Source organism: Eschrichtius robustus, chromosome 14, assembly GCF_028021215.1.
Source record: "Eschrichtius robustus isolate mEscRob2 chromosome 14, mEscRob2.pri, whole genome shotgun sequence".
NCBI lineage: Eukaryota > Metazoa > Chordata > Mammalia > Artiodactyla > Eschrichtiidae > Eschrichtius > Eschrichtius robustus.
In genome coordinates this window covers 20,585,675-20,600,806 of record NC_090837.1, presented here as the reverse complement: position 1 = coordinate 20,600,806, position 15,132 = coordinate 20,585,675, and the positions used below count along the sequence as shown (strand labels likewise).

General features: G+C 41.8%; 1 protein-coding gene across 4 annotated transcripts in view; it reads right to left on the bottom strand.

Moving 5' to 3' along the window:
- PISD (phosphatidylserine decarboxylase) overlaps positions 1 to 8,569 on the bottom strand; it is a 39,386-nt gene extending 30,817 nt beyond the window's left edge. For 2 of the 4 annotated variants that reach the window (XM_068563634.1, XM_068563638.1), the window contains exons 1-2: positions 8,485 to 8,569; positions 1,741 to 1,820 (exon numbers count right to left, since the gene is read on the bottom strand). In XM_068563634.1, the coding sequence (XP_068419735.1) occupies positions 1,741 to 1,820; positions 8,485 to 8,549 (145 nt within the window). In that variant the 5' untranslated portion in view covers positions 8,550 to 8,569. Of the gene's footprint in view, positions 1 to 1,740; positions 1,823 to 8,484 lie in introns of those variants that run through there. The other 2 variants (XM_068563633.1, XM_068563637.1) reach the window with 2 other exon arrangements.
- Between the last annotated feature and the right edge of the window lie 6,563 nt (positions 8,570 to 15,132).

Sequence of the window (15,132 nt, the reverse complement as noted above, 5' to 3'; positions counted from 1 at the left end):
TCTTTCTTTTTTTTTTTTTTTGGCCGTGCCGAGAGGCTTGTGGGATTTTAGTTCCCCAACCAGGGATTGAACTTGGGTCCTCAGCAGTGAGAGCGCAGAGTCCTGACCACTGGACCATCAGGGAATTTCCTGCTGTTTCGTTTTTTTAACAAACAAGTATAGATGTCATTAATCTCCTCCATTTTCTTTTTTTTTTTTTAAAGCCAACTTATTTCTCTCTAGCTTATTTTATTTTTTATTTTTTTAACTTTTTTTGGGTTTATTTATTTATTTAATTTATTTATTTTATGGCTGTGCTGGGTCTTCGTTTCTGTGCAAGGGCCCTCTCTAGTTGTGGCAAGTCGGGGCCACTCTTCATCGCGGTGCACGGGCCTCTCATTATCGCGGCCTCTCTTGTTGCGGAGCACAGGCTCCAGACGCGCAGGCTCAGCAACTGTGGCTCACGGGCCTAGTTCTTCCGCGGCATGTAGTATCTTCCCAGACCAGGGCTTGAACCCATGTCCCCTGAATTGGCAGGCAGACTCTCAACCACTGCGCCACCAGGGAAGCCCCTCTCCTCCATTTTCTGATTACTCCTAATGAACCCTTACTACTGAACAACTAAATATTCTACCTCTGACCAGAAAATCTTGTCAAAAAGCAAGAAATATTTTTTTTCCTCTTTCTGAAATATTTGGTGATGAGAGAACTGTTGTACACTCCCTACCTGCACTGAAGCAGCACCCAAGGCTGACTGGTCACACTCTCCTACATGCTTCTGCTACACTGGACCTTTCTTCAACTATAGGTCTTTCTCTTGACTCTCTCTGCTTACTACTCTCTCTTCTCTTCTTCTCTCTCTTACTACACACTCTCTCTTCTCTACTCCTCCAACTGGTCACACTCTCTCTGCTTACTACTCCTCCAAGTAGTAAGCACAGAGTGCCCTCCACTCCTGACCGCCTCTCTGCTGCATTTGTCACTTTAAAAAAGAACAGCTTTTCTGCAGATCCAAGCTTCTGGCTTGATTTCTGAGGCTCCCCCTGAACCCTTCAAGTGATTCCTATGTGTTCCAGCCTGCAAGTCCTAATTAAATAAGTAACACCTATTAACTACCTTAATAAGCCTTTTGTTTTTATTCTCATTAACCATCTCATTTTATTCCCAAGGTATGATTACTGGACAGTCAAAAATAGCTTCCAGTATGATAGAATAAAAAGGATATTTAGTTAATAAAGACAATATACATTTTTGTACAGGTTCCAATAGCTGCTTACAAGATCCAAAAAGTTCATAAGCCAGTGCTGATGAGGGTGTGGGGAACTGATGTACTCATGAGCACATCCTGCTCAGAGGAGTGTAAACTGGGACAACCTTCTCTGAAGAGTAATTTGGCTTAAATACCAAATTATAAAATACACAAACCTTTTGATCCAGCAATTCTAAGTCTACAAATTTATTCTGAGGATGCACAAAAATATGTTAGTACAGAACTGTCTGTAATAGGAAAAGACTAGGAGCAACTTAAATGTCCAACACCAAACAGTACAGTCATGCGACGGAATACTACACAGCCAGTAAAAACCATCAGATAACAGCAGCTAATGCTTCAGTGGTACCTACATGCCAGGTACTCTAAGCACTTTGCAGGCACAATTCCATCTAATTCTAACAACAACCTATGAAATACGTGCTGTCTTTATCCCAATTTACTGACAAACTGAAGCAGAGAGGCCAGCATTGCCTCTAACTGCTACTTACTTGTGGAAAAAGTTCTGAGAGGCAGCTTCCTTAAGGACTGAAGGAAATGGCTCAGGGCAATGTCTTCACAGTGATGGCGCCTACAAAAGCAAAAATGAAGCATTAAACACTTTTTTAATTGAAAAGAAATTAGTGGATCAACTTCTAAAGTTTTTTTTTTTTTAATTTATTTATTTATGGCTGCATTGGGTCTTTGTTGCTGCATGCAGGCTTTCTCTAGTTGCGGCAAGCGGGGGCTACTCTTCATTGCGGTGCACGGGCTTCTCATTGCAGTGGCTTCTCTTGTTGCGGAGCACGGGCTCTAGGCACGCGGGTTCAGTAGTTGTGGCACGTGGGCTCAGTAGTTGTGGCTCACGGGCTCTAGAGCGCAGGCTCAGTAGTTGTGGCGCACGGGCTTAGTTGCTCCACGGCATGTGGGATCTTCCCGGACCAGGGCTCGAACCCGTGTCCCCTGCATTGGCAGGCGGGTTCTTAACCACTGTGCCACCAGGGAAGTCCCCAACTTCTAAAATTTGAATATAGTCTATAGATTCAATAATAGTATTGTGTCTGTGTTAATTTCCTGGCTTTGACCATTGTACTGTGGTTTTTGTAAGAAAACGTCCTTATACAAAAAGGGCTCAAATATTTAAAGGTAAAGGGGCATCAAGTGTTTCAGAAAAAAATATATACAAACACACTCACAAAGAGAAAAACAGGGAGAGGAAGGGAGAGAGAATGATAAAGCAAATATAGTTGATATATGGGGAATCAGAGGACAGGGTATTTGCGAATCCTCTGTACTATTTTTATAACTTTTCTGTAAGTCTAAAATTTTTTCACACACAAAGTTGCTCTTTTCTTAATTAAGTATAAGAGCATAATAAGTAAACCGGGCACTTACACAAAGCCATACGTTTCTTCACCACAAACAAAGAGCTATACACAGCCTTGCAGCCTCTAACCCCTACTCATTAAAGAACCTAATAAAGTGGTTGAAATTTTAAACTGTTTTTTTTTTTTTTTGGCTGCGCCACAGCTTGCAGGATTGAACCCATGGCCCCTGCAGCGGGAAGTGTGGAGTCCTAACCACTGGACCACCAGTGAATTCCCTGAAATTTTAAACTTTAAATGTTTGCCCTGGAAAAAAAAATGACACAAACCAGGCTGAACTATTCTAATCTACTTTGAGTCTGGAAGGCTCAACTGGTTTGGAATCTTTAAATTAATATTTGTGGCTACTTTGCCACAAAAGCTACTTTCAAAGAGTGAATAGGGTTTTCAGGCATTCTGAGAAAAAAGTGACTATTCTCATGGCTTCAAGCTCTAAGAAAATATTATTTCTGATTCTTTGTTTCTCTTCTTTGTTTCCTCTTCACCCAGGGAAACTGGACATATCCCCAGTGGCAATAAGTGACTTGGCCAGCAAGGAAAGCATGAATGAATTTTTAGTGAACTGGCTCTCTCCTTAATCAAAGAGCAAACACCCCACCTTCAATTCAGATAGCACTTCAGTTCCCCCAAATACTGGCCTGAAATCTAAAGTAAAGAAACTATGTCCTTGTCAGTGTGTGTTTCTTTTTTTTCCTTGAAGCCCTTTATGAGAGAAGCAGAAATCTACTCTATTATAAATGTCTAAACTGCTATTTTTATGGAGAACAGAACTGCATTTATGACTTTCATACAATGATATTGACATTCATGGATAGTCAGTAGTTATGTCTCACACAGACATCCTGTAGATTTTATCAGATTTAAACACCTTCGTTTTTTCACATGAAATTTCCTTGACTTAACAACGCTCTCACAGCATGGTGCTAACATGACGACTCTGATTCTCCTACAGGCAAGCAAGGTCTGTATGGAGAACAAGCCTGGGACCATGACAATCACCACCCCCCCAGAGGCCAGACAGATGGACAGTTATTAACACAAAGGAGGGTGTATTGCAGTACCTGAATGTTCTTTCAGCAGTGAACAATGCTCATCTCTTAGACTGGGCACTCCCACTGCAAAAGCTAAGCGCCTAAAAACCTGCTTTCCAAATGGAATAAGAACAAGAAGTGTAAAATCTGACTAAAGGCTGTATTGTTGTGTTGTGCACACTGCTACATTGTGTGCTCCAGAATTGCTGCTGAACCCCCTAACTGAAAGAATGTTTGCAGACTGTTGAATAAGGCTTTTTTTTTTTTGTGGGGAGGGGGGTGTGGGCTGGGGGAGGTACAAGTGGGAGATAATCACTTATCCACTGTAACCCAATGCGTGGCACTCAGGTGGCTGGTTTGCATACGGATCTTCCTGAGAACAGAGTCTTGGTCTCTCGTTCACTGCTGTAGCCCCAGCTCCTGGAACAAGTGCCTGGCAAACACCCCAGTTGCATCAGCTTGTCTTTCATTCCTGGATCATTCCTATCCTCATATAAATGTTGTACTTTCTCCAATCTTACAGAAACACTGTCCACCCCACTGCAGGCTCTTTAAAAGAGCAATGTTCCCTGTCATCACTTCCTCCCCTCCCCCTCTCTCTTCATCCCAGTCAACCAGGCTTTTGTTCCCACCACGTCATCTCTTGTCAAGGTCACCAACTTCCACGTTGTCAACCCCAACACATATTTCTTGGACCTCGTGTTATGTGACTTCTCAGCAGCATCGGCCACTGGTGAGCCCTTCCTCCTCCCCACCCCCCGCACTGAGGTATAATTGACATGTAACATTATATTAGTTTCAGATGTACAACATTATTCCCTATTTGTATATATTGTGAAAGGATCACCACAATAAGTCTAGTTAACATCCCTCACCATACATATTTACAAAAAATTTTTTCTTGTGATGAAAAAGATCTACTCTCTTAGCAACTTTTAAATATACAATACAGTATTGTTAACTGTAGTCACCATGCTGCACATTACATCCCCAGGACTTAGATATTTTATAAGTTGTATCTTTTGACTTCATTCACTTTCTCCTTCTTGAAATACATTTAGCCTTTGGGACCCTGATCTTCCTACCTCTCCAGCCTCTCCCTAACTTCAAACAGCTGCCGTGCCCAGAGTTCAGACCTCTTCTCTGTCTGTGCTCTCCCCCAGACATGTTCACCCAGTCCCGCAGCTTTAAATAGCCAGATACTGAGGACTCCCTCACTGCTCCTTCAAAGACCTCTGGACCATATTTCCACCTGGCTACCCAACATCCCCACTCTGAATCACCTCAAACTGAGTTTGTCCAGAACAGAATTCCTGATACTCCCTCACTCCCGTTCAACCTGCTCCACCCTCAGAGTTGTCCATCTGTGGCAGAGACTAGCCAGATGGTTATTAAATCCACTTCCTCTACCCAACAGACTACATTTCCCAGCCTCCCGTGCAATAGGGTGTGGCCACATAACTGAGTTCTAACCACTGTAAGAACAGTTCAGACTTCCCAGGCTGTCCCGTTTCAGCCTGTTTGATGCAAACATGCAGACTTTGGGAAGCCTTGTATTAAAGATGGCAGGAGATGGGTCCTCAAATCACTGCTGCCCTGCAGATCAGGCGCACCCACTGGGACTTTACATGATTGAGACAAAAACTTTTACTGTGTTAAATCACTGAGATGCTGGAGTTTACCTGTTACCACAGCAACACTGCTATAATTAATATACCATCTCAGAAAAAAGGCACCACCATTCACCCAGCTGCACAAGTCGAAACCCTAGGGACTCCTTTGTAAGTCCTTTCTTTCTCACTATCCACATTCAATCCACTGACAAGGCATGAAGTCTCTACCTTCAAAATACACACTTATCTGCCTACTTCTCTGCCACCACTCTCACTCTGGCCTGAGCCACCAGATCTATCACTGAAGGACTGCACTAGCCTGTTCCCCCTGCTTGGCTTCTGTGTCCCATTCACCACAGAACAGCCAGAGTGACCTTTTCAAAACAGAAAATAAGACCAGACCCTATGTAAGTGGTCCTCGCTGAACCCTCAGACCTCCTGCTGCTTCCCTTCTCCTCACTCACCTGCCCCCATTCCTTGCACACTCACGCCTCTGCATTTGCTGTTTGCTCTGCTGGGCATACCCCTCCAGCTGGCTCAGTCCCTCCTCATTCAGTTCTCTGCTCAAATGCTTCCTCCTGGTTGGTTTCTCCTCACCACAAGCCCAAAAGTTGTCCCTCTGGAGCGTTCTTTAACCCCTTAATTACCTGCCTTTATTTTTCTTCGTAACACTTCTCACTACCCGAAATGAACAGATTTTATATATATTCACTCATTTGTTTACTGTCTGTACCCCTCAAATGCAGGGGTTTGTCTGTCTTCCCCCTGGACCTCAATCTCAACAGTGAGATTAAGCTTCAGAGAAATGAACGGCTGGCTAGGTTCAATCACATGTACCTTCTACATGGTGAACTCACGTGGGCCTCCTGCAAGTGGGCAATTAAAGCCCAGGAGTAAGCACGCAAGTCTGATTGTGTGGCTCAAATCTCCATCCTGCCACTTATTAATTAGCTCTGTGACCTTAAGGCATTCCTTAACCAATCCTAAGCCTCAGTTTCTCCACCTGTAAAAACAGGACCTACCTCATTAGGAATAAATGAGACAATCACATAAAACCTTAAGCCCAGGCCCTGGCACCTAGTTACATATTACTATTATTAAAAGTAACAGAGTTGACATTCAGCTGGCACACACTGGGATGGCCATATTAACTGTCTGTGACCACTCTGAATGGTTTGTGTCCACACTGTCATAGTTTTAAATTATTTTTAACATCACCCCTGGTGGCAACACTAACTATAGTCCTTATGTCTCTCCTGCTTTTTAGAGCTGTGAAAGTTCTGAAAATGAACTGGCAGGCCTCTTGAAGGCCTCATTCCACTTTCTATCTCATATTATTTAGTAATGTTCCCTTGCTCTTCTACTAAACTGTAAAGTTCTTTAAACACGAGGCCTATATCTTTTAATTCCTCTCTCTTCCCCTGCTCTCCCTCCCCCTCCCGATCCCTGGCACCGCAGTTGGCAGTGGTAGGAATGTCATAAGTATTCCTGAAGGAAAGTCTTGCACAAGCAACCACTCCTTGGGCACTATGTCCATACTTGCCTGAACCTAAGAATCATCCAGGACATGTGTAAAGAACACAGCTGCCAGAGCCCCAACCTACATCTACTGAACCTGAATTTGGCAGTATTGGGGGATGTACCTGGGAATCTCTTTTTCTAATAAACACCCACCCCATTTTTTCATCAAACAAATTTGGGAAACATGGCCCTAAATTATCACCCATAATTGCTTTCTTTTTTGTTCTCTCACCTTTCACCTATCACCCAGGTACTGAAAAACTTCCCTGCAATATGAGGTTTTCAAACATATGTCTCACAGACACTGCTTTACTTAAAAATCATGGAAATGGTCTCTTTTGGGTTTTTTTTGCATCTAAATATAGTTCCCATCTGGATACGTAATACTTTTGAAAATTGAGTTTTTACTGTACCCAAATCCTCACCCTCCTTAAATTGCACCTAAATCCAGTCTTATCTACCTACACTGGTACTAAAGTTATGACTTTTTTTCCCTTTCCCTTTCTAAATGATAATGAGTGAAGTACATCCTCCTCACCATCGTTAAGCAAAAAAAAAAAAAAATTTTAGGAAGGTCATTTTTTAGTCTTTCCAACTTATGACACATTTTAGATGATTTCACGACTGACTCATAAACAGCACACCTGGTAACAACATTAAAATCACAGAGACCCTTCTGTCCAAATCCTAACAGTTACAATTACATTGCAGAGCCTCCTCCTGAGAAAGTTACACCATTTCTGAGTAGTTAATAATAGAGTGAAGCTTTCGTGTTCAGGGCAATGACAGTTTCTGCTCCCTTTCAGTCCGAAACCAGTGTCCTTACTTCCCAAAATTACAGCGCAAGCTTTGGTCAACGCTGACAAAATGAAGGTTGCCTGAAACACAAAAGTACCGTGTGTCTCTCAAACCTTAGCTCTTTGAAATGACACGGAGCAGCAGACTCTGAGTCATAGCTACCAACATTTTAATCCATTTTCTGAGAGTCCAAATGTTCCCAAACTGGTTCTTACATAAGCTATTTCGAATAATGAATGTCCTCACGGTAGGCAGCCTGAGGGAAAGGTCCTTGCCTGAGAGAGAGAGAGGTAGCCGGGTATGGGTCCCGGCTCTGCTACTAGCTGGCTGGGTGAAACTGAGCAAGTCCCTCCCTCCCTCATGGCCTCAATTTTGCTAACTCCAAAAAGAAAGAGCTTGATTTAGATGACCCCTCTAACAACCTAAGAGTTGGGAGTCACCGGGGTAACTAAGACCCCATTTCCATCATGGACGATTTTGAGATAACCGAGTCCAACCCTCTCGCTTCAAAGACCAAGAATCCGAAGTGAAAGCCGCCCGACTCCCAGTCCAGTGCTCTTCCCACATCACGCCGCCCCTCCCAGCAACACGAATCCCTGAGAAAGAGGCGTCCAGCCCTGCCTCGGCTATAAGTGGCGGGCACACAGCCTATTTCACTGGTTGGGTTTTTTTGTTTATATCTTTGCTTTTTGTCCCTTGTGAAAAGGGCAAGGAGAGAGCGCTTAGGCCAGACGCGGACCGCCCTACGCGGCGGCAGTCGTACCTGCTCGCGAGCTCCAGGTTAAGGTGAGTGCCTACGTCTCCACTCGAGCTCTCCTCAGGGCAAGCCCGCGACAGAGAAACGATTCCTCTCTCCAGACCCCAGTTTGGCCCCGGCCACCCCCCCGCAGGTCCCCAAGCAGCTGTACCTGCTCCGCCACAGCGCGACCCCGCGCAGCAACCTCAAACATCCCGGAGCCACAGACGCCGCCATCTTGCCTCCAGCTTCTCGGCGGGACACGCCCCCCTTTTACACGCGAGTCGCACGCGCGTGACGTCACGAGCCTCGAACTCACGGGGCCAATGAAGAAAGCGGAGTGTGTGAGGGCGGAGCTGTCTAAGCTCCTCCCCCGGCTGCTCCGGGTACCCTCCGCCTGAGTAGGCGGATAGGTGCCGCCGGTGGTGGCGCTTACAGTGCTAAACCTGGACCTGGGCACAGCGTTGCCAGTCCTCCTTTTTCCCTCTGACGTGCGTTTCCGCATGTGCCTGGAATATCTGATTCACCCAAGGTCCGAGAATGGATCAACTGAGCTAAATCGTTCATTTTACGGATGGGGAAACTGAGAGCGTCCACAACTCAGCTACCATTGACTAAGCGCTTCCTAAGTGTCAGGCTCTGTGCTGATGACTTAGCATGCATCGTGTCTCATTCTTACCTCCCATCGCTGTACTATCTGGGAGTCTAGAGACCAGAGGCCTTGGATCACCTAGAAGTGCAATTAGTCGTCGAATGAGGTGCCGGGTGTGATAGTGCGTGCTCCTGCAAAGATTCCTGATCTTCAGATTTAAGGGAAAACAGACTTTTCAGTAGTATCAGCTTTTTTTTTTTTTTTTTTAAAGGGGAAAAAACTAGAGACCGCCAGCCAGCCCTGAGAATTATTCTCATTTTAAAGATAGAGAAAACAGAGCTCAGGAAAGTTAACCATTAGAATGCTCAAGGGCACACAGCTATAAAGGAGAAAAGCTAGAATTTGAACATACATCTCTGATTCCAAAACCCATGATCTAACATCCTTCCTTTTAAGCCCTTTGCCTAGACTCTGGCTGAGTATGGGTCCCCAAACTGAAGGAGTACAGCTCCTCTTTTTTCTCCCCTAAGCTGCTAATAGCACTTGTCTTCATCAGGCGTTTGACACAGCAGGAGGGGTATATTGCCTGGTACCTGCAATTATTTCTACATGGTTATTTAAGCTCAACTAGGGCATAACCGGGCCCTACAGGGAGCCTAACAGGCATCAGATTTCTTATTGGAGAGGAGACACTTCCCTCTATGGTTTTCAAAAGTCTGAAGAGGAGAAAAAAATAAAAGTATAGAATTGGTTTTACTATTCAATTGAGAGTAGTAACTCAAAACTAGGGGGAAGAAAAAAATGGGAGGGGGAGATTATTTCAAAATGAAATGCATTTGGGGAAATTGGATATTCACATGCAAAAGAATGAAGTGGACCCTTACTTTACACCATATACAAAAATTAACTCAAAATGGATCAAAGACCTAAAGCTAAGAACTACAACTATAAAACTCTTAAAACATAAGGGAAATTTTCATGACATTGAATTCAGCAATGATTTCTTGGATATTACGCTGAAAGCACAGGCAACAACAAAATAAGATAAATTGTATTTCATCAAAATTAAAAAGTTTTGTGCATCAAAGGACACTGTCAACAAAGTGAAAAGACAACCCTGAGAATGGGAGAAAATAGTCACAAACAATATATCTGATAAGGGTCTGGTATCCAGAATATATAAATAATTCCTAAAATTCAACAAAAAAACATATAACCGAATTCAAAAATAGGCAAAGGACTTGAACAGACATTTCTCCAAAAAAAATATACAAATGACCAATAAAAGATGCTCAACATCACTAATCATTAGGGAAATGCACATCAAAAGCACAAGATATCAACTTCACACCCATTAGGATGGCTATTATCAAAAAAGAAAAAGAGGGCTTCCCTGGTGGCGCAGTGGTTGAGAATCTGCCTGCTAATGCAGGGGACACGGGTTCGAGCCCTGGTCTGGGATGATCCCACATGCCACGGAGCAGCTGGGCCCGTGAGCCACAACTACTGAGCCTGCGCGTCTGGAGCCTGTGCCCCGCAACGGGAGGGGCCGCGATAGTGAAAGGCCCGCGCACCGCGATGAAGAGTGGCCCCCGCTTGCCGCAACTAGAGAAAGCCCTCGCACGAACCGAAGACCCAACACAGCCAAAAATAAATAAATAAATAAATAAATAAATAAAAAAGAAAAAGAAAAATAACAAGTGACAAGTGTTGGCAAAGATTTGGAAATATTAGAACGCTTTTGCATTGCTGGTAACAATGTAAAATGGCTGTGCAAAACAATTTGGTCGTTCCTCAAAAAGTTAAACATAGAATTATCATATGATCCAGCACCTAGGTATAATCTAAAAGAATTGAAAGCGGGGACTCAAATAGAGACTTGTAAACCAATGTTCATAGCAACATTATTCACAATAGCCAGAAAGTGGTTCAATAGATGAATAAATAAAATGTGATATATCCATATAATAGAATATTATTCAGCTATAAAAGCATGTATGAAGTACTGTTACATGCTACAACAGGAATAAACTTTGAAAACATTATGGTAAGTAAAATTAGCCAGACACAAAAGGACACATATTGTTTAATTCCACTTATATGAAGTGCTTAGAATAGGCATATTGATAAACACAAAAATTAGAATAAAGGTTACCAGAGGCTGAGAGGACAGGGAAGGGGGATGGGTACAGAGTTTCTGTTTGAGATGATGATTAAGTTCTGGAAATGGATAGTGGTGATGGTTGTTTAACATGTGAATGTACTGAATGACACTGAATTATACATTAAGTAAAAAATGAATTAAAAGGTTAAAATGGTAGATTTTATTATATTTCAACACACACACACACAAAGCAGTTAATAACAAGTGTTGATGAGGATGTGGAGAAATCAGAATAATCTTTCTGTCCCTATAGATTTCCCTATTCTGCATTTTCATATGAATGGAATCATATAATACGTGGACTTTTGTAACTGGCTTCTTTCACTTAGCATAATATTTTCAGGGTTTGTCCATGTTGTAACATGTATCAGTACTTCATTCCTTTTTATGATTGAATAGTATTCCATTATATGGATAGACCGCATTCCTTTATCCAGTCATAGCTATGGACATTTGAGTCATTTCCGCCTTTTAGCAATTATGAAAAATGCTGCTATAAACATTCATATACAGTTTATTGTATAGACATATATTTTCATTTCTCTTCTGTGTATACCTAGGAGTGGAATTGCTGGGTTGTATAGTTTAATTGTTTGAGGAACTGACAGATGGTCTTCCAAAGTGGCTGCCCCATTTTACATTCCCACCAGTAGTGTATGAAGGTTCCAATTTCTCCACATCCTCACCAACACTTGTTATTTTCTCTCTTTTCAAAATTACTATCATTATATCCAATCTAATGGGTATGAAGTGGTGTTTCATTGTGGTTTTGATTTGTATTTCTCTGATAACTAATGCTGTTGAGAAATTTTTCGTGTGCTTATTGGTCCTTTGCATATCTTCCTTGGATAAATATCTATTCAGATTCTTTGCCTGTTTTTAAATTGGGTTATTTATCTTTTTATTATTGAGTTGTAAGTGTTCTTTATATATTCTAGATACAATTCCCTTATCATATATATGATTTGCAAGTATTTTCTCCCATTCTTCAGGTTGTCTTTTCATTTCTTGATGGTGTCCTTTGAAGCAAAAAAAGTTTTTAATTTTGATGGAATCTCATTTATTTTTTCCTTTGTTGATTGTGCTTTTGGTGTCATATCTAAGAATTCTTTGCCAAATCCAAGGTCATGAAGATTATACCACGTTTTCATCTAAGAGTTTTAAAGTTTAAAAGAGTTTTGTATATGGTGTGAGGTAAAGATCCAACTTCATCCTTTGCCTGTGGCTATCCAGTTGTCCATTGATTGATTTTCGTTTGTTAAATCAACCTGACATTGCTGGTTATTGTGTATTATCCTTTTTATCTATCACTGGATTCAATTTGCTAATATTCTGTTTAGGATTTTTGTATCTACTTTGTGAGAGAGAATTGGACGGTTACTTTCATCTCAGACTGATTCATGTGTATGAAGTTTGGTTCATTTTACCATACACTTATCCAGTTGTTCCACTACTATTGCTGAAAAGACTTTCCTTTCCCCATTGAATTGCATGGTGTCTTTGTCAAAAGCAACTGGACATCCATGCATGGGTCTATTTCTGGGTTCCAAAGATTTCCATTTGTTCCATTGACCTATCTTAATTACGGTTGCTTTAATTATAAGTCTTGAAATCAGGTAGCATGGATTCTTCAACTTTGTTCTTCTCTTTCAAGATTATTTTGGCTTTCATAGGTCCTTTGCATTTCCATAAAAAATTTAGAATCAGTTGGTCAATTTTAGCAAAATGCCTGGTGAGATTTTGATTGGGACTGTGTTGAAACAAGAGATCAACTTGAGGAGAATTGACATTTTAACAATATTGAGCCTCCCAATCCATAGACCTGATAAATCTCTCCATCTTTGACTGTTTACAACCAAAAGTAAATTAGTACTGGCATACTCATTTTATTGTACTTTGCTTTATTGTGCTTCACAGATATTGTGTTTTTTTTACAAATTGAAGGTTTGTGGCAACCCTCTGTCTAGCAAATCTACTGGCACCATTTTCCCAAAAGCATTTGCTCACTTTGTGCCTCTGTGTCATATTTTGGTAATTCTCACAATGTTTCTAACTTTTTCATTATTATTATATTTGTTATGGTGATCTGTGATCAGTGTCCTGTGATGTTACTATTGCAAAAAGATTATGACTCGCTGAGGACTCAGATGATGGTTAGCACTTTTTAGCAATAAATTTTTAATTAAGGTGTGTACATTTTTACATGTAATGATATTGCACACTTAATAGACTAAAGTATAGCATAAAGATAACTTTATATGCACTGGGAAACAAAAAAACATGTGCGACTCACTTTATTGCAATATTAGCTTTATTGCAGTGGTCTGGAACCCAATGCCCAATATCTCTGAGGTATGCTATACTTTTACTCATTCCTGGTCAATGCAAGCACCTTAGAACATTTAAATTCCATTTATTCTCTTCCAGCCTTTTGTGATGACATTGTTATACTTTATTCTATTAGATTTTGTTTTCACGAGGATGTACATAGCAGCTGTATTCGTAAGATGCCCAAACTGGAAACAACACAAATGTCCATCAGCGGGCGAGACTATGGACGAACAAATCATGGTGTGTTCATACAATGGAATGTGACCGTGCAACAAAATGAACAAGCTCACAGGACTTGCAACAAGGAGGATGAATCTCAAAAACATTACATTGAGCAAAATAAGTCAGACATCCATAGAGTAACATTGTCTGGTTGCAGTGCTATGAAATTTAAGAGAGGGCAAAACTATAATATTAGAGGGATAGAATTCTGAATAGTTGCCTTCCTCAAGGCAGGAGCGATTAACTGGAAGGTGCCTGAGGGAACTTTCTGGGGCAATGGAAATATCTGGGTGGTGGTTACATGGGTATACATTTGTCAGACCTCATCAAATAATAAATGTTAGTTCTGTGCATTCTCCAGTGGGTAAATTATACATCAAGAAAAAGAAAATATCTGGGAAAACCAAAACCAAAAACTACTGATTTCCTTTTTTTTTTTTTTTGAGTTTGTTCCATGAAAGCTTTTCCATTTTCTCTCTGACTTATACTGCAGCCAAGCAAGTTTTGAAAAAACAGTTTTCTACTTTTGTTTTCCAGAGACCATTTCTGGAATGATCCTTTTAAAGCCCAGGCTCGATGTACAGTGAGGGACATGACCCTTTTCTTTCCAGCCCACCTACTGTCACACCAGGTCCTAGTTGTATTAAAAGGAGGAGGAAACAGTGCAGCTGCTTGAGATAGATTCCAGGGAATTTGCCATGGTCAGATGGAACTCTCTGCTCCAGACTCCCCTGGCTACCTCCCAGCAGCCCTTTGACATGCACTGGACTAGAGGCTTCCAGCTACTTCTGTGTCGACAATGGTCTTCTTTGGTCAGGGTAAGTATATGGATTTCATGTGCTGAAAGATTTTGTTTCATCTCATTTTTCCTTTAAGTCATCTCATTCAGAAATGCATTAGATTGGTGAGTCCCCGGGTAAAATCCTAGGGGGAGGAGTTTCTGAGTCCAAGTAGAGATGCTTATCCTCCAGAGTGAAGGTTGGCAAACTAGGTGTCACTGCCTGTTTTGTAAATAAAGTGTTATGGGAACACAGCCACACTCATTTGTTCATATATCACCTACAGCTGCTTTCCTGCTACAACCACAGAGATGAGTAGCTGCAAGAAAGATCATATGGCTTGCAAAGCCTGAAATATTTACTATCTGACCCTTCATAGAGAAAGTTGGCTCAACTGTGGTCTAGAGCACCCTGCATGGGGGCCTCTGTCCTGGCATCAGAGATGGGGGCCGGCCACAGCCTCATAAAAAAACATAAAGGACAGGGTTTGGATATAGTTTACCAAACGGGAAAAGTATCTCCATAGGATGATTTACGCTCTTTGACCTTCAGTTACTACCAAGAATTCAGATTGGAATCAGAGGAATCTGGATCAGGTTAACTGTCCTGGTGGAGAAAGACACAGAGGGCTTTGGAGAACTGGAAATCCTTGTGGAAAAGGCCAGGGAAGGCTTGCTGACGAGTTCAGAGGCAACAAAGGGACAAGCAAGTACCCAGCCAGTCCAGAGGAGT